General features: G+C 38.7%; 1 protein-coding gene across 2 annotated transcripts in view; it reads right to left on the minus strand.

Annotated features, from left to right (window-relative positions):
* Positions 1 to 21,276, minus strand: part of LOC126091863 (tenascin-X-like) — a 771,043-nt gene that overhangs the window by 201,432 nt on the left and 548,335 nt on the right. For both annotated transcript variants that reach the window (XM_049907142.1, XM_049907141.1), the window contains one exon: positions 13,727 to 13,949. In XM_049907142.1, coding sequence (XP_049763099.1) covers positions 13,727 to 13,949 — 223 coding nt within the window. The remainder of the gene's footprint in view (positions 1 to 13,726; positions 13,950 to 21,276) is intronic.

Raw genomic sequence — 21,276 nt, forward strand, 5'->3', positions numbered from 1 at the left:
CACTGAGCTCTGCCACCACATACTTATTAGTTCGGCCGTGGCAAATGCTCTTCACATGTTCCAGACAATGCAGTGAAATACATCACTGTGTCTGCAAATGTGCTGTCTGCCACACATGCAACTGATGCTGTGGACACCAAGTATTCACAGCCCTAGTAGGTCTTTGACAGACCTGAGCATATTCTTGATTTTAATGGCTGAGAAGAAAATGGTTTTTATGTTATGTTTCTTCATTGTCCTGGCGATCTTGGCAGTGTGTGTGTGTGTGTGTGTGTGTGTGTGTGTGTGTGTGGGTGTGTGTGGGTGTATGGGTGTGTGGGTGGGTGGGTGGGTGTGGGGGGGGGGGGGGGGCAGTATGCATTGGAAGTAACACCAGGCACTTAGTTTCTACTTCTGAACTGTTTCCATTCTTCTCCTTGCTAGGCTGGAGAGGCTCTCCACTGGTAAGGCTGAGGTGGTGAGAAGGGAGATGTGCATGGTCCTCAATGAAGCCAAAATGCCAAGAATAACATCTTGGTGACAGAATGCAGGGCTGCAAATGCCCTCTTGAGGACAATGGTACAGTCATGCTATGAACTGACAAAGGGAATGCAATCATGCTTTATCAGTCAGATGACTATAAGCAGAATATTGAGATCCGGCTTACAGGATCAGGCATAGAAGCACATGAAGAAGGTTTTACACCAACTGTGACAGGGGAGACCACCTTACTCCTCAACAACTCAGGTCTGGACAAGTATCTGGTAAGAATGCATTACCCAAAAGCAAGGGTATCACCACGGCTTTATGCCCAACTGAAAATACAGAAAGAGATAGTTTCGTTATGTTTGATAGAGAACCAATGTATGGCATAATGAAAAATCTGGCACACCTACTAAAACCACTCATGGGTTACTGTCCACACCACAACCAGGCTCTGAGCACTATGGGACTCAACATCTTAGGTCATAAGTCCCCTAGAACTTAGAACTACTTAAACCTAACTAACCTAAGGACATCACACACACCCATGCCCGAGGCAGGATTCGAACCTGCGACCGTAGCAGTCCCGCGGTTCCGGACTGCAGCGCCAGAACCGCTAGACCACCGCGGCCGGCACCACAACCAGAACATGACAGAATTTGTGAAAGACCTTTAAGCGATATGTCTTCACAAGGGTGATCTTAGAGACAGCATTGGCATCACATCTCCCTGCACATAGGTACTGCTAGAAGACTTTGTCTTATTACTAGAGTCACTTCAACAATGACATGGTGAAACTGTTTCAACACCTACTTCCAAGGTGGAGGAAAGTTCTATGAGCTGATAGATGGAGTTGCCATGGGATTCCAGCTAGTACCAGTCACCACTAGCTTACACAAGGATTACTTTGAGGAAACAGCTCTTGAAACTGCACACACACACACACACACACACACACACACACACACACAAACAAACACACACACACACACACACACACACACACACACACACACACACACGCAAACACACAGGTATGAAGTGCCCTCTGTAGATGACATAGCATTGCCATATGTGCGGAATTTTGAAAGTATGCAACACGTCACTGCATTGTTCAATGGTTAAAATCAAGAATATGCTTGAGTCAGTCAAAAGCCAACTACGGCTATGGGTATTTGGTATCTACAGCACCAGCTGTTAGTGCGGCAGGCAGTACAATGATCAGACACAGCAATGTATCTCACAGTGCAGTGGCCAAACTGACAAGTCTGCAGTGGTGAAGCATGGTATCAATAAAGGAAACACATGTGTGTTTCAACAGACAAAGTTATACCAAGAGGAAAGGCGCGTCGATCTTAGAGAATGAGATATGATGACCTTAAGCCATTGACAACACACAACGGTCACAGTAGCACCTGATTCCAGAATAGCTGCAGAAGTTACTATCTACGAACAATCCCCTCTTGACCAGGTCCCCAAAACTTAACTTGTAACGAGCAAGCAAATTCTCATAACTTCAAAGCAAATTCTCATAACTTTGTACAATGAGAAGAAATGTTACAGTTTATGGAATAATAACAGATACGACCAAACTGTCTTGTCTCTTCTGTTTTATTTAACATAACTTCATTCACAGTTTCATTTCGCATTCACCACTCATTCACTGAAACCCTTTGATGAACAGTTTTGGTTGCTTGTTAATGATAATGATATAGCTTTTCTCCCTTTTATAAATTGAAGCCCGCTCTCCGTGATATAATAAAAAAAGAAAAACCGGTCTCAATACCGCGTCCCTCATGAGATGCGAATAGACTTATCCCGGAATTGACCGCCCTGTAGGTGTACTCAATTTAATAACCACACTTCGCTATCTGCGATTTTGCATAACTGAATGTCCATTTGTTAGTCTGATTATACACCATAGCTATTTAAAATTCGCCCCTATATTTTTCACAATGCACAATTAGCACTTCTTTACTTGTTTTTTTTTTCTTCTTCTAAGAGTAAACAGAAAAAATAGACGCCGTATCATCAGCTTAGTTGATATAAAGCAAAACACCTTAATATACCCAATTTTACCTCTTCTTATAGGATCGGTTACCTTACTCATTAATTTACTACATATTATTTCCAATAACACTAAATAGGTATCGCCATTATATTTTAATTGTATTCAAAAGCATGTTACTATTATTATGACCGACCAAATCATAACAAATTGCGTGGCGTGCGTTTTTAACGATAACTTTACGCTATTCAAATTCGGTTACAGCTATCTTGATTCGTAATGTTACACGGCCCCCCAGACTGTGATGTCTTGAAGAGGGTTCCAGACAGAACAGGCTTATTTTTTTTTGTACTGTGACAGGAGAGGGTATTTGTTTCGGCGAATACACTCACTCTCAGATTCACTCAACAAGTCAGTTCATAAATTCTACAACATTTAAGTTAAGTTAATGGGCCTAGACAAAATGCCCTTAACTAAATTCCACATTTGTTTATAGGTTGTCTTAGAAACACTTTGCACTAATCACTTCATATTCACACCACATTTTTTTCCTTGGATGAAGCCCTCAGTTCTTCAACCGACTGTGCAAGGCAGGGATCACAGCCGGGTTCGACGATTGGCATCCTAGGCCAAAACCCTTATCAGGCCACTTGTTTAACCAGAGAGGATTTGGTCCTTTTCTTTTCCTCTTAATTCCACTTTTAAGTCATCCGTCCTCACTGTTCGTTGAGAGGATAAATCGTATTTCGGCGTCATCATTGTTGCTGATACCAAGATGGTATCTCATGGAAATCTTCGGTACATTCTTTAATTTTCTTTGTAAGTTAGTATAAGTACGTATTTATCCATTGGTGCTCTTATTTAGTCCACTCTGAGTGTAGTCTTGGTATCATTCAGTGTTTCTTGAATCTATATTTTGCTCATTATTGATAATACTTCTTCAGGTCTACGTGAGGGAACAAGCACTTAATTACATCAGTATCACAATCTGCCAGGAGGTAGCTCCCTTCATGAGGTATTTTCATTATTTTGTATCGACCTGTATATAAATATTGCCATTTCTTATTCAGTCTTTTCCTGATTGATGCTTTTGGGTGATTTCTCAATAAAATTTCTTCCCCTACATTATATGTGACTACTTTCTTCACATTTTTATCAAAACGGGTTTTTCTCAATTGTGCTTGATGCTTCAGGTTTTCGTAGACCTTCTTCACCATATCTTCTTTCTTGGTAATCTTTTGTTCTATCGCAGGTAATTTCTTCATCTGTTCTGGCACAATACTTTCACCAAATATTATTTGGTTAGGTGAATAACCTATCGATAAGTGTGGTAAGTCATTATACACTTTCTCAAATTCATAAATCCAATCGATCCATTTATAATGGTGTTTGGGTATGTACGTCTGTAAAAATCAGTTCAACTCTCGGAAGATTCTCTCAACCGGATTTCCACAAGGGTAAAATCTTGAGATGTAAATGTGCTGGATTCCTTGTTCTTTCATAGTGTCTCTCCATACTTTGCTTGTATAATAAGCAGTGTTGTCTGTCAAGATCATTATAGGTTTGCCGAGCTCAGTTATATAGTTGTTGATAAATTTGCGTAACATGGGGCGAACATGGAGATTTTTGAAAGGATATAATTTCACATATTTTGAAAAGAGATCATAGAAAGCCAAACCATATTTGAACCGTCCACGTGTCATGGGACATGGACCCACAGACATCACATGACACCAACATTAAAGGTTGTTGTGGGATGATCGGATGTAATTCTATCTTCTGACAATAGTTTATGGGTTTTGGCTTCTGACATATTTTGCACTTCTTAAGAATATTTGTAGCTAGACGTCCCAAATTTGGATGATTGTGCTATTTTGGCTGTACATTTAGCGGCACCAAAATGACCCCAATTCAAGTGAGTGTACCATACTAGTGATTCTAAATATTTATTTGGAACACAAACTTTCCTCCGATACAATATTCCGGATTTTAATTGATACTGTTCTTGAGAGTGACTTAGCGTTTTGCTTTCAACAGCATGTCTAATGGCTTTCCACAACTTATCATCTTCTTGCAGTTGTGGAAGACTTCGACATAGCTGTGAAATCTGCCTCCCACAATATTGCCCTGATAAATTCATGACTTTAAAGTCAATAGTCCGTTCTTCACACTCGTCATCATTCTTTCTTTTCGGTAGTCTTGAAAGAGCATCGGCTATGATGTTGTCTTTCCCTCTGATGTATTTGAGCGCAATATCATATTCTTGCAGTAGCAAGGACCACTGGGTTAAACGTGAATGGATCCTTCCTGTTAAAATAAAAGATAACGCTTTGTGGTCACAGAATACAATGATCTTCTTTCCATATACAAAATAACGAAACTTTCTAAGGGACCAGACCACAGCCAGTACTTCCAATTCAGTAGTACAATACACAAGTTCACAGCTAGAGAGTGTTCTGCTGGCAAACCCAATTATTTTGATGGTACTGATATCTTCTGGATTGTCCATCTGGAAAAGAGTGGCACCCAATCCTGTTTCAGAAGCATCCGCAGCAATATAAAAATCTTGATCAAGTCTCGGATGATGTAACAGTAGAGCATTAGTCAAAGCATTGTGGATGTTATCAAAAGCTTGTGTGAATTCGGAATTCCACTCCCACATGACATTTTTTCTTAACAGCCGTAACAAACAGTCTTGGCTTCCTAACTGATTCGGTAAAAATTGTCGAAAAAATGAAACTAAGCGGATAAATGACTTTAATTCCGTTCTATTCTTTGGATAAGCACGTCTGTTAATTGCATCCATCTTTTTAGGATTTGGTTTTATCCCTTCAGGAGTAATTATATGTCCAAGAAATTTCAATTGGTCATGAGCAAACTTGGATTTGCTCAAATTTACAGTAAATCTGTATTCCAAAAATTTCACAAAAGCTCTTCTTAATAAGTCCAAATGTTCCTCCCAAGTTTCAGAAGCAATTAGCAAATCATCCACATATAAAGTAACTTCATTCAAAACGTCTCTGCCCAGTAGAGTATCTATTGCCGATATAAAAACACCACCGCTTATTTTCAACCCAAATGGCATGACGGTAAACTGCTAACTTCGGCCCAGAAAAACGAATGCAGTATATTTTCGAGATTCTTTCGATATTCTAGTTTGCCAATATGAACTACGCATATCCAAAGAAGTTAAGAAGCGGGCACGATAAAACTTTTGTACTAACTCTTCTAGGTTCTCCGGTCGCGTTTGTACAGGTATAACGATCTTATTGATCTCTCTGGCATCCAACACCAATCTGATGTCACCATTGGGTTTAATTACCACCACAAGAGGGTTACAATATTCGGAAGCTGAAGGCTCAATAATACCCCATTCTAATGTTTTATTGATTTCCTTTCTGACTACTTCTTTCTTTGTCCAGGGATAGAATAGGAAGTAAGACAAAAGCGTTTATGCTCGTACGTCTTTATATGGTATTCAAAGTCTTTTATTATACCCGGACGTTTACTAAAAATCGACTGATGTGCTTCCAACAAGTAGTACAATTTGGCCCTTTGGATAACAGATAAATATTCTGATTCCAACACCTTTTCCTGCAATGACATTTTATCAATCATTTCTTCAGAACATTCAGTAAGGCAGATATCATACAAATTTTCATCATCAATACTGATATATTTTACCATTAGATTCATACACAATTCATTTGGAATTACTCAGCCCTTTCTAAGGGTGGTTGTCAAAACATTACCATTGGAATTAAATATACATTCACCTTTCTCTAAATTAATAATTGCACCGGTCTCACATAAAAAATCCAAACCCCAGATATATGGTACTGTCATTTTAGGAACAACCAGGAATATACTTTCTATTTGAGTCCCCTGTATTGTAACGTCGACACGTACCTGTTTCACAACTTTTTGCATTTTTGCGCTGAACGCGCGAGACACGGTACATCCTGTGATAGGAAAAGTGGGCATTTTTACTCCTCGGATTATCTGTTTTAAACAGTCCAGCGTCATGACACTAATAGTCGCTCCAGTATCAATTAATATTTCAACATCAACATTATTTATACTTGTTGGAATTATTGCCTGTAAAATTTGTCCGCATTTATTAGAAACTTCAGGTTTTTCTTCAATTAATTCATTCCTTATATCCTGATCATTACTGTACCTTAATACTCTCAGTTCAAATTGATGCCTGCCTTCCTTCTCATTCCCAGTCATCCTAGGAAGGCATTTGGTGACTGGTATTAGTTTAATCTATCTCGTTGAGTCATTGGTGGGGGTTCATGAACTTCCACAATCCGTACAGTATGATCTGAGTTATAGTATTCACCCCGTTGCACATTGGAGGCTCCTTCGCTCATTGGTATAACTCCTTGTGCTGGATGAGGACCCGAGGCATTTGTTCCATCCTGCCGATGAACATTATGCTTCAAATTATCTTCCCAAGGTCGAATACAATTGGGTTCATCACTTGGGTACCTGTTACTCTTATTAATATCACTACTATGCACGTTCGCATCACCATATCGAGGTTTACCTCTAGCACAGTAAGTATCTCTTCTATATTTATTACAATCATTGTTTTTATTGCAACCATAGGACGAAGATCGTCCACGCTCCTGTAATGCGGGTTTGACCTGGTTTTCGGTATTATTATTATCATACGTTAAATTATTATTATAATTATTCATATTACTATGAGTGTGAGTCGACATTTGATTACTACTCATTTGTCTTGCGTCTTACATAATCATATCTATAGAGTCAATCACAGACAAGAATTGTTCTACATCATGGTCAGGAACATTTTTTAACTTTTCATGTATATTTATGGGCAACCTTCCCTCCAAAATTCTGTCCACTTCCTTGTGAGAAATCGGATCACTCCAATAACGTGTCTTATTTATGTACTTTTCAAAATATTGCCTTAAAGTACTCCTTTTACTGTTAAAATACTCAGGTTGATAAACCTCTTTTCTTAATTTCTCTTGTTTACTCGACAACCAGTATTTAGCCAAAAAAAGTTGTTCAAACTCAGCGCAAGTATGGCAACTTTAACTTACTTCGGCGGCCCATAATGCGGCTTCTCCGGTAATTTTGGATACTAAAATTGAAGTCGGTCGTGTTCTGACCAGCTACGTGGAAATATTCTTTTGAAATTATTGATAAAGATTTTCAGATGAAGGTTGAGCTTTTCAGTGGAGAATGTTGGGAATTGTCTACTTTTAAAAATGCTGTTCTCCACCTTTAAAGAAGACAAATATCCTCGCTGACCAAAAGAATCGTCATCTTTACCAACCAAATCATCAACTTCCTAATGCAAATGTTCACCACAATTGTACTTCGTATTATCACATGTTTGGTTATTTTTCGACCTATTCCCCGAATGTTTGTCCTCTGTCAACAAATTTTGTGATGACTTTCATTCTAACTCCACCAATTTATGATTGGTTTTCTTTTATCATTTAGGTAACTCATCAACTGTTTTGTCTTTTATTTTCTGAATTTCGCTAGTGAAGAGCTTAATTAATTCATCATTTCCACTTAGGTGCTCATTGATATTTTCATTTGGCTGGGATCCAATAGTAGTCTTAACCTTGTCTACAATTTCATTTCCTTTTATTTCTATCCATTCAGATAGATCTTCATCAAGTCTTTTAGTTTGATCTACTAAATACTTGTCAATCCCCTTACGAGCATCGGACTCAAACTCGACTATTTGTTTCGAAAGCTCTTCTATCTGTGCGCTAGCATTGAAACAGCTGCTTTCACACTTAACCATCCTATTGGACAGGCCATCATGACTCTTCCAAACTACCTCATATTTCTTTTCTACGTCATGAAGTTTTCCCATTACATTATTATATTGCCTTTCTAAGGTGTTAGAAAACTCTACATCTAGTTCTCCAAATTTTGCATTTAATTGAGTCTCCCAGTCTGCCTTTAATTCTTTCTTAGTATTTTCCAGTTTATAATCAAAGGTGTTCAGTTTGCTTTCCAAAGAATCCATTTTAACTTCTAATGAACCAAATTTGGCCTCAAATTTTTCATTTAACTTTTGATTGTCCTCTTTTAATTGCTTATTATCTTTTTCTAGTGAACCTAGTCTTCCATTCATTACACCCATTTGAGTATTTATTGATACCAGCATATCAAACATTTTTGATGAATATTTCCATTTTGAGAATCAACTTGCTGATCTACTTCTGACACCTCCAGATCTTTATGTTCTCCCACGCTGCTTACCTTACTTATCATTGTATTTGAATCTCCTAACGGCTCTAAATCAATAGCCGAATTATTATCTCTACATGTCTCCCATCCCACATTGAGCTCATGGGATGCATCATCCATATCCTCTTCACTTTCCTCTCTCTCTGTACTCATTACTCTACTCAACTGCACATTATCATGTATTCTTTTCGTTTGTTTTGACATGATTATTCACTACCAAGACATACACTTATTTTCACTATGTATTTATATATATTTATCTACCAAAATCACAAGACTCAACTTCCTTTTTTTTTATAACTATACTGTTATTTTAATCATACCTGGTAGTATCACTCACTTTCAGCAATTATTGAAGAATACCTCTCTCATTGGACAGATTCACTGGCTGCTACAATATTTTCCAACTCTAGGGTTCGTGAATCCGGATGACACTCGACTCGATGCAGCAATCCTCCTCGATCGAGCCGCACGTTGTGGCGCCTCTTCTACCGTATCTTCTTTCATCGGCAGCGTTGTTGTTGTTACTGTGAGACACCGTTATACCAAGAGGAAAGGCATGTCGACCTTAGAGCATGAGATATGATGACCTTAAGCCATTGACAACACACAACGGTCATGGTAGCACCTGATTCCAGAATAGCTGCAGTAGTTACTATCTACAAACAATCACCTCTTGACCAGGTCCCCAAAACTTAACTTGTAACGAGATACTTTCAAAGCAAATTCTCATAACTTCGTACAACGAGAAGAAATGTTACAGTTTATGGAATAATAACAGATATGACCAAACTGTCTTGTCTCTTCTGTTTTATTTAACATAACTTCGTTCACAGTTTCATTTCGCATTCACCACTCATTCACTGAAACCCTTTGATGAACAGTTTTGATTGCTTGTTAATGTTAATGATATAGCTTTTCTCCTTTTTATAAATTGAAGCCTGTTCTCCGCGGTATAATGAAAAAAGAAAAACCGGTCTCAATACCGCGTCCCTCGTGAGATGCGAATAGACTTATCCCGGAATTGACCGCCCTGTAGGTGTACTCAGTTTAATGACCACACTTTGCTATCTACAATTTTGCGTAACTGAATGTCCATTTGTTAGTCTGATTATACACCATAGCTATTTAAAATTCGCCCCTATATTTTTCACAACGCACAATTAGCATTTCTTTACTTTTTTTTTTTTTCCCCTAAGAGTAAAAATAGACGCCGTATCATCGGCTTAGTCGATATAAAGCAAAACACCTTAATATGCCCAATTTTACCTCTTCTTATAGGATCGGCTACCATACTCATTAATTTACTACATATTAATTCCAATAACACTAAACAGGTATCGCCGTTATATTTTAATTGTATTCAAAAGCATGTTACTATTATTATGACCAACCAAATCATAACAAATCATGCGGCGTGTGTTTTTAACAATAACTTTACGCTATTCAAGTTCCTTTACAGCTATCTTGATTCGTAATGTTACACTGCATTACCCCAATTTGATTTTGTGTTTATAACCCTGTAGTCACCTGACGAGAAGTCATATTCCTCCTGCCACCGAACTTCACTAATTCCCACTATATCTAACTTTATCCTATCCATTTCCCTTTTTGAATTTTCTAACCTACCTGCCTGATTAAGGGATCTGACATTCCATGCTCCGATCCGTTGAACGCCACTTTTCTTTCTCCTGATAACGACATCCTCTCGAGCAGTCCCCACCCTGAGATCCAAATGGGGGACTATTTTAACTTTGGAATATTTTACTCAAGAGGACGCCATCATCATTTAACCATACAGTAAAGCTGCATGCCCTCGGGAAAAATTACGGCTGTAGTTTCCCCTTGCTTTCAGCCATTCGCAGTACCAGCACAGCAAGGCTGTTTTGGTTAGTGGTAGAAGGCCAGATCAGTCAATCATCCAGACTGTTGCCCCTGAAACTACTGAAAAGGCTGCTGCCCCTCTTCAGGAACCACACGTTTGTCTGGCCTCTCAACAGATACCCCTCCGTTGTGGTTGCACCTACGGTATGGCTATCTGTATCACTGAGGCACGCAAGCCTCCCCACCAACGGCAAGGTCCATGGTTCATGGGCATACCAACATTCTAGTCCTATAACAAGCACAAATTATATTATTGCTTTAGCTTGTGCCAATGCTACTGGTAATCATGGTTTGCTTATACTCACAACTGGTAAAGATAAGAAACCGCATTCTTTTAACAATGATAATATGTCTGCCATGCCTATTGCTTACATTTCACATATGAGCACCTGGATGGATAGTATGATTTTCATGGAAGAGTTTATGGAAGTTTTTGTACCCTCTGTAAAACCTCATCAATGACAGAGTGGTGAAAAGTACAAAAAATTACTGCTTCTTAAAAACCAACCAACTCATCCGTCACATATCTTAAGAAACCAACCAACTCATCCGTCACATATCTTAAGGACAAATTCGTAAAAATGATGTTTCTTCCACCTAATGTAGCCTCATTATAACAGCCCATGAGTGAAGGCATTATTGAGATTCTGCAATGGTTAACAGAAAAGAATTATTACATAATTTATTGTTGAAAACAAAGGAAGAGGGAGAAGAAAGTCTGTTAAGAAACCATAAAAATACTGATTTGAAAGATGCATCCTACATAAGCAATGGGGGATAGTGAAAAGGAACAGAATTGGAAAAAAAAAAAAAAACCTGGAATAAAAGTTTGGGTATATAAGAAAGTTTTGTAAGTCAAATTGAAAATGATGAAAAGAGTGATATGTCCAATATCCTCACTATTATAAAAGAAGTCAGTTGACTTGAATGTAATGAAGAAAACATTCAAGAATGGATGAGTATCCACAAAGCAGATCCTGGGCACCAAAACAGGCAGGGTAGTGAAACTGTAAACCTCATCAATGATAAAGGTGATACTGCCAGCTTCTCATTAGCCAGAGGTCCAGAAAATGAAGATGAAAACATACCAACTGCTTCTGTGATGGTCTGAAGGTCCATTGCTTTCATCTAAGCAATCAGTACGAGATATCTGTCCTAAGAGAAGTGCATGATTTAGGTGCTTGTAGGTGGGTAGGCTTGCTTAGACAGACCAAATTTAAGGATTTTTCTAAGTGTTAATTTTAAACATATGTCTTGTATGTCATAGCGGCCACTTATCAGTTAGAGGGCCCGCACAACTGACAAGCAAGATGAGCTGCTGATGTCCCTTCAAGGCAGCAGAGTGAAACATCGCTAGTGGGTATTGCCATTGAAGAGTGGGACAATCTGGACCAACAGTGCCTTAATGAACTTGTGGACAGTATGTCACAATGAATACAGGCATGCATCAATGCAAGAGGATGTGCTACTGGGTATTAGAGGTACTGGTGTGTACAAAATCTGGACCACCACCTCTGAAGGTCTCACTGTATGGTGATACAACATGCAATGTTGTGGCATGCAAGGCTTTCTCAATAAACATGGAACTACTTTGCCAGACAACATGTGACAGTGTTCCACCAATCGGAACTCATGTGAACTCATGTAGCACTCTGCCGACTTGGCCTTATAAGCACACCCAGACAGGCAGACCAGCAATGTTTTCCTACAGTGTTTTCCTACCACTAGGGACAGCTCTGGCGAGTACTTACACCAGCCCTAACATAGTATACACTCATCGTAGCATTCAGTAGCACATTGTATCTTGTAATTGGTAGAGCAGATTTTGGTCATTATTTTCCTTCGTTGTTTTGTTTTCTTATCTGGTTTTGCCACCTCGAGAATTGTGGGGGTTTTCTTGAAAGGTAGCATTCAACTTTTCATTATATCCATGCAGTCAGACTCATTGTGCATATGCAAGCACAGACACCCTACAGCTGATGTACAGAATCATAATGGTACAGTTTTCATTAATAAAATTTATTCTCTTAATGTGCACAAATCTTTAACAGTAAAATGTATACGCTCACACAGTGTGTACACCACATGAGCTCAATGCAATGAGACTCATTGCTCTAGTGTCTACAAGTCTGTAACAGTAAAATGTATTTCTCTTGTATATGACTAAATTACTTGCCCATCAGTATGTGACAATTCAAAAAATTATGCATTATAAGACAAAACGTGGAACAGTACCACAGAAGATTGTGAGCAGTCAAGTCTGTACATCATCATTTCACAGTATTTATGAAATGTCTGAACTGGAATAACTCATGCAAATCTATGAAGAGCACACAAACTCACTGGGAAAAATGTAATACAAAATCTCTGTCTCTGTCACCACAACATTATAACATGGTTGTAAATACAGGAATATTTTGTCGTCGATGTAGCTGCAGGCTTCAGTCCAAAGACCGGTACTAGTTTAAATTTCTCCATAACTACTGAACCCTACACCCATTTGAACATGGTTATTCTAGTAAGACTCTGGGATACCTACACAAATATTTTTCCCCTCCCCATATATTCCTCAATTACATTCATACATAGCACCACATTCCAAAAGCATGTATTCTCATCTTGTGAGAAATTATTATTGTTCATATTCCATTTCTGTACAAGGCAAGACTACAGTACTTTTGGAAAAGACATCTTAACACATACATCTACATTTCATGTTAACAAATCCCTCTTTATCAGAAATGCTTTTCTTGCTATTGGCAGTCTGCAATTTATATCCTTTCTATTTCACTCTAACTTTTCACATTTGAAACTGTTAGAAAAGTCTCGAATAATACAGCATTGGGTAAGCAGTTCATGGTTATGTATCCAGAAGGTGAAATTAAAGTTTCAGTGAATAATTTGTATCACCTAGAGAGGTTTATTAAGTATTTCAGACAAAGGTTAAGGTTTAATGTCCCATTGTCATCAAGGTCATTAGGAATGGACTTATTTGAAATGGATGGATAATAATTGCTAACAGGTGCCCCATATATTTTTTTGTACTTAATAGTAAATATCTAGTACAAATATATATGGTTTCCACAACATCATCTATGTGCATCATTCGGATATATAACTTACCAGCAGGGAGAGTATGAACTGTTATTCCTTCAGAAGGTATCCTAATTCCTGTTCCTGTTAGACCAGTCAACTGGATTCTGTAATTAGTGTTTGGCAGCAGACCAGATAATATTTTAGTTCCATCTTTTTGTAGACCTGGGAAAATGAGCTGTCTGTTCTTCGACATGAGAGACAACTCAAAGTCTTTCAGCAAACAAAAATCTGCACTTCTGTCATAGATGTACTGTTTCAAAAAGAAAAAAAAATTAAAAATGTTTGGATGTTAGTTAACAGGTGTATAAATGGAGATTTCTCTTATTTAATAAAGAAACATGTTGCTTTAAAATTTATTTAAGCTTCAAGTCAATAATGGATGGCATTTTTTATGTTCTTATTCAAAGGGACAAATGGCGTAAATGTGTCCAATATGTTTGGATGCTTCATTGTGAAGTTTCACCCTGCAACACCACATGCACTGATTTTAATATTTCCTGCCAGATTAAAACTGTGTTCTGGACTGGGACTCTAACATGGGACCTTTGTCTTTTACTTGCAAATCTACTTACCTGTGAAAAGAAAAGATTCCAGGTTTGAGCACTGGTTCAGCACAGAGTTTTAATCTGCCATGAAAGTTTCATAGGAATAGCAGGTTGTTTGTAGTGATTGTGAAAACAGTCAGATGTTAAATTATCATGGAAAGAGACAACTAATTTATGACCTCTGATAAAGTATTTCATTTTAAAACATTTAACTTTAATGAATATAAAAGAGATTTTGATCTAAAAACAAAGTACCACCTTTGTTATCAATGGTTAAGAAGTAAGTTATTGAAATTATCTGACAAGGGAGGGTTAGAATATATAGATTATAGTCAGATATAGCAAAGTTAATAGAGCAACAAAATATACATACACCATAACAATTGTACCTGCTATGGACTATAAAAACTGCAGATATCATTCATCAAAGTTACAAAGACAATACTGTAAATATAAATGATTTATTACACAAATGGATTATTTGAGACAAATACTCAATAATATACACTGAAGACCCAAAGAAAATGGTTCACCTGTCTAATATTGTGTAGGGCCCCACAAGCATGCAGAAGTGCCACAACATGACATGGCATGGACTTGACTAATGTCTGAAGTAGTGCTGGAAGGAACTGAGACCATGAATCCTGCAAGGCTGTCCATAAATCTGTAAGAGTAGGAGGGGGTGGAGATCACATCTGAACAACAAGTTGCAAGGCATCCCAGATATGCTGAATAATGTTAATGTCTGGAAAGTTTGAGGGCCAGTAGAAGTACGTAAACTCATGAAGAGTCTTCCTCGAGTCACTCTGTAGCAATTTTGAATGTGTGGGGTGTCACATTGTCCTGCTGGAATTTCCCAAGTCTGCCAAAATGCACAACAGCCATAAATGGATGCAGGTGATCAGACAGGATGCTTACGTACATGTCATATGTCACAGTCATATCTAGAAGTATCAAGAGTTCATATCACTCCAACTTCACATGCCCCACACCATTACAGAGCCTACACCATTACAGAGCCTCTATCAGCTTGAACAGTCTCCTGCTGTCATGCAGGGTCCATGGGTTCATGAGGTTGTCTTGATCCCCGTACATATCCATCCACTCGATACAATTTGAAATGAGACTTGTCCGACCAGGCAACATATTTCCAGTCATCAACATTCCAGTGTCAGTGCAGACAGGCCCAGGCAAGGCGTAAAGCTGTGTGTTGTGCATTCATCAAGGGTACACGAGTGGGCCTTCGGTTCTGAAAGTCAATAACGATGATGTTTCATTGAATGGCACACACACTGACACTTGTTGAGGGCCCAGTATTGAAATCTGCAGCAATTTGTGGAAGGGTTGCACTTTTGTTGTCATGTTGAATGATTCTCTTCAGTCATCATTGGTTGTGTTCTGGCAGGATCTTTTTCTAGCAGCAATAATGTCAGAGATTTGATGTTTTACCTGATTCCTGATATTCAACGATACACTCATGAAATGGTTGTATTGGGAAATCCCTACTTCATCACTACCTCAGAGATGCTGTGTCCCATTACTCTTGTGCTGACTATAACATCATGTTCAAACTCACTTAAATCTTGATAACCTGCCATTGTAGCACCAGTAACCAATCTAACAACTGCACCAGGCACTTGTCTTATATAGGTATTGCCAACTGCAGCGCCGTATTCTGCCTGTTTACATATCTCTGTATTTGAATACACATGCCTATGCCAGTTTCTTTGGTGCTTCAGTGTAACATGAAACACTCTACAACAGAGATTACTTTCTCGATCAAGCTATCGGAGGCAAGAGATATGCAAGTCAGCAATAACAGCAAAGATAGTTCTCACAGTGTGCACATTTGATGCAAGCAGGTTGGACACAGTTCTCATGAAAACACTCTTCCATTAACCCTTCTTTAAAGCAGTACTCCACGAGTGTTTTAAGAACACCAAGAAAGTCTTTGGTGTACCCGGATTGAAGAAATGCAAATTTGATTAAATAGGACAATTAAGCACCTGAGAACAGGTAATACACAAATGATTCAAGGCATAAGATGTGGTCCCTCTACCATATGCTAATGTCATTGTCACAAGACAAGATAAATTTTCCAAAATTTTTTGTATGCATGGAAGAAGAAAATGTCAGCAAGCTGCATAATTCCTGCCACTTTGCTAGAAGCAGGTTTTTGATTAATTCAGTGCCATGAGGAAATGTATAGTTCATCATATCTATTGGCTGTCCATGAGTCAACCAAAAGAAGTGCATTACTTTTTTTTCATGTATAATACCTGGCCACTTTACTTGTTAGGAAGAATTTTAAATCCCTTTTCATCACATTAACAAATTTAATCTAACTGGACAGACAAGAAAATACACATACCAAGTAGTGGCAGGAGAACAAACATGTAAAAGGTATTACAGAGCCAGTGGCTCTTTCTTCTGCCAGAAGGGTTGAAGGGGAAGGAAGAGGGGTTAAAGAAAAGGATTGGTGAGGTTTAAGAAAAGAAGTAGAGTTCAGAAAAGTCACCCAGAAACCCTGGGCCAGGCGAGACGTATCGGACAGGATGAGAAGAAAAGACTGATTGTTGGGAACTGCATTGGATGAGATTTAAACATCAGTATTAGAAAAGATGTAGGAACAAGGTGGTTAATATATGTGGTACAGGTAAATAAACAAGTGGGCTAGCACATAAGGTAGAAACCAGATGACAATTTCAACAAGATAGATGACAGCAAAGACTGACAAGAGGTTTACATAAGAAGGAATTATGCCCACACAGGCTAATATATCACCAAAAATAATCAATTTTAGAAAATATAATGTCATTGGTTAGACAAAAAATATACTCATCAAGTGGTGGCAGCAGAACACACATATAAAAGGTATTACAGGTTGCAAGCTTTCACACACAGTGGCACTAGCAAAAGTGTTGAAGGAAAGGGAGATGGGTGAAGGAAAATGACTGGTAAGGTTTACGAAAAGGGGTCAGGGGAGACCTATGAGAGGATGAGATGATGTGAGAAGTAGAGACTGATTGTTGGGTGCTGAAATGGATGAGATTTGAAAACCTGAGAGCTTAGAGGTGGAAGATAGGGTCAAATGCTAAAACATTGTGTGTGAGTTAATAAGAGCAAAAACTAACTGCATTGTATGTGGTAAAGGTGGGAGGGAATGATGAAAAATAGACAGATCAAAAAATGAAAGTGGTAGAAAACTAAAAGTGAATGAAGAAAGGAAGAGTTATTGTGAAGAAATGCAGAGACCAAAGAAATTAATGTAAATTAAGGCCAGGCATGTGCTGAGCAAAAAGGACATGCTATAGTGCCAGCTCTCACCTGCAGAGTTCTGAGAAACTGGTGTCTAGGGGAATAACCCCAATGGTATGTGTGGCAAAACAGGCACTGAGGACACAACTGTCACATTGTAGAGCATGCTATGCAACAGGACGTTGTGTGTTGCCAGTATACACCCTCTGCCTATGCCCATTCATGGGAGGGTCACAGGGTTAAGAACCATAGGATAGGGAGATGGGTGCACATGCAGCATAAAGAATGACAAGGATATTACAGTGACTGGGAGGTAGATGGAAATCTATTCTAGGTTCAGTCGAGAATATGTCAGACAGAAGTCACGGCTTTTCAGAGCATGATTTGAGGAAGTCATAGCCTTATCAAAGTAGCTGAGTAACACATTGAGTACCAGGACAGTATTGAGTGACAAGTGGTGTACACCGAAGCTGTTTTTTGGGCAGATCAGCAGTACTAGGACTGAGTGTGATGGCTCAGGAAATTTGCTTTTGAACTAGTCTGGTGTGGCAATTACATCCAGTGGAGGCTGAGGTTAGAATGACGATGTATTGTTGTCACTCCATTATAAAGCTGATACTAGTCCATAAAAGCAACTGCAAATACTTTTTATGACTTACAGAAATGAATGACACTCTAGACACAGAAAATAGCAGTTGCAGCCCTATAGCTTAAAAACCGTGACTAAAAGGAAAACTGCAAACTTTCAACCACTTTGTCACAAGAGAGAAAGCTGTATGGCTTACAAGTAATAACATAAATGCTAATCTGTAAGTGCTTTCACATTTTCCCACAGAAATTTCAACAAACTGTTTTAAAACTATAACCTATGTGAGCAAAAGATGACCAATACATACAAATGAAAAATCATGTAATATTTCAGAACACCCACTGAAGATGCCTTGTAACTAAGGAAAAATGTGTCTCAGTGCATGATTTAAATAAAGAAAAAAAAACTTAATGTGCAGCATGCAAAAGACATTCTTCTTTGGAATGACTGCAACGTGAAACTTATTATAGCAGCTATCATTATTCAGACTTTCATCAACACTGTGGTATTTAGTGTCTGCTTATAACCCCAGGTCATTCTCATTCCCACGCTATCAAAAAAAATCACAGGTTTGTTTTCAAAGTGAATAAGATACACTCAACAACAGGAGCACTCTACAGAGGCACAACTACATGTGCTTCTATTATATCAATGGAAGAGCAAAATTGACCATTATTTTGGTGTCTTGATACAGAAAATATGTTCCTCATTACCAATATAATTATTCCCTATGTAACAACCTTAGTTGTCTTTTTAAGGTTGTTACTCACAAAGTTATTCAGGTGTATGCCTCTGTCTTGTGTAGTTCACAATATATGGAAGTATACGGTGGAGGGGTGAGAAGCTGTGCATTCTTAAATTATCAACTGCACACCGAACAGCACAGCTCCATGAAGGCATTGACCCACACGCCAATGGAAAACAGGGGCAATGCCATACCTCCAGGAAGACACAGTTCAGCACCCACTTCTCAACACTGACTTAAACAGCTGCCCATCGCCAGTTGTCTCAGTTTGGTCGCAGACTTTGAAAGCATTAGTACTATTAGGAAGGCAATACTTAGCCTACATTCTGTGACTAGTAATAGTGTGTAACAGTATTTGCATTAAGGAGGCACAGGAAGTCACTTCATAATGAAAGGTTCATGAAATATTCAGTTAATTTGAATATGTTACATACAGATCAATTTGGATTCCTGGCACCAGCTATTGCAACTTTTTTCCTTCCTTGTTTGTGTTCATGCTGATTCCCACAGTTGCCAACACAACATCTGGCATCATGGATTACACAACCAATGCTGCTTTTGCTTTTCACCACTCTGTCACACCACGTCACTAATATTTCTTTTGTGTATCTGCATTGATTGTAATTACTTGTTGTGGTGCTCCTCTCCTTAACATGGCCTCTAACCAGCCCCCTACACCCCCTGCACCTATGTCTCTAGTTGATGCTGGCTTTGAGCTAATGCAATTTATTCAGTTTCAGAACCTCCAAATGTCGCAGTTGAAGATGACAATTCAGAGCTCATTAATGCACAAGCTGCTGCTGCATCAACTCAGCCAGATTCATAGCACCACCTCTGTGCATTCCACCGTTCCATGCTTTCAGTGAACAACAAGAATAATGAAATGAGTGTTACGCTGAGTTCAATACTAATTGTACTCCACATCTGGTGCAAGATACTGTGAATTTTCTTATTTCTTGTCAATGGCTGGCACAGGTATTTGCCGCCTCGCTCAGAAGCTATTCCTGACTAATAGGTCAGAGCTTTTAGTTTTTGAAGATTTAGTTTCCACCCCCACTAAGTATTCCGAGGATCAGCTACAGGTTGCTGCAGCTTGTTACAAGTTCTTTTGATTGTGAAAAAAGCCAGAACAGACAGACCATCAGTGGGTCACTGAACTTCAGGGTTTGACATGAGAGTGTCATTTTCACTGTAGCTGTGAACAGTACCACAGTGATTCAATGATTCATGATGCAGTTATGTACAATATCCCAGGCCATTCTCAAATGTTCTGATCCTACTTTGAACCACATGTTACAATTTACTGAATGTCAGGACTCATGTAATAGTGCCATAGAAAACTTTGAGGTAGCTCCCATTTACAGTGTAATGCAAAGTGAAAAACATGTACAGTCTTGCAATGTGTGCAGACAGACCACTGTGCAGTGGACAGAGTAAACAAGTGTCAACACATGTCTCTGCTGTGAAATCATGTTCCTGCTTATCCACTAATAAAAGACAAAGCTGCCCTTTGTGGAAGATGACTTTCTTTGCTTGTGGAAATCCAGATCATGTACTGTTTGTATGCTTGCAACAGAAAAAGAACTCTTTGACATTTGCTCTCATAACTGTGTAGCACCATCTTACTCAGTGAATGTAGTTTTTTCTAAACTGGCTACTGGTATTAGTAATGACAAAATTCAGTATGTGCATTCACCCTACACAAGTTTTGTGCAATGACAGTCAGACAAAATGTTTGTGAACTTAATTCTTGTCGGATGCTGTGTGCGACTTCCGTTACACAATGGCACGTCTATTACATTGCTTATTCTTGCCACTTATGAACAGTTGGGGTCACCAGAATTGACAAAATCTTGCATACAACTTATTGTGTATAATGGTCACATTCCAGAGCTTGGAACATGTAGTTTGCCTGCCACATCCAGTCTCAGAGCAGTGACATTTACCAGATTGCATTCGCAAGATGGTGAAAATATTTTTGCATTAGATTCATGTGTACTTTCTGTTTCTGAATTCAATGCAATAGACAATGTTACTCAATGGTCTGTGGAGTTTCCTGATTTATTTTCTGAAGGACTTGGCAGAGCAAATAATATTGGACAGTATTGTGATATAAGGACTTTCACCACACTTTTTCAAATATGTCAGCTGCATGTTTGAAGTGTTGCCTTGACAAATGTGCCTTTTTTCAAACTGAAACTCAGTACTTAGGTCATGGTCTTAATAGCAGAGGTTTTCATCCCCTTCACTCACATTTGCTGGCCATTTGGGATCTCTCTTCCCTGCGGAAATTGACAGAATTGCAGTCCATTCTTGGGAAGACGACATATTACTTCTCATTTATACTCAACGTGGCCCAGACTGCTGCTCTGTTGCATCATTTGTGCTAGAAGAGTGTGCCTTTTGTTTGGCCCAAAGAGAGTCAGGAAGCATTTCAGAA

The sequence above is a fragment of the Schistocerca cancellata genome, chromosome 7 (assembly GCF_023864275.1).
Source record: "Schistocerca cancellata isolate TAMUIC-IGC-003103 chromosome 7, iqSchCanc2.1, whole genome shotgun sequence".
NCBI classification, from domain to species: Eukaryota; Metazoa; Arthropoda; class Insecta; order Orthoptera; family Acrididae; genus Schistocerca; species Schistocerca cancellata.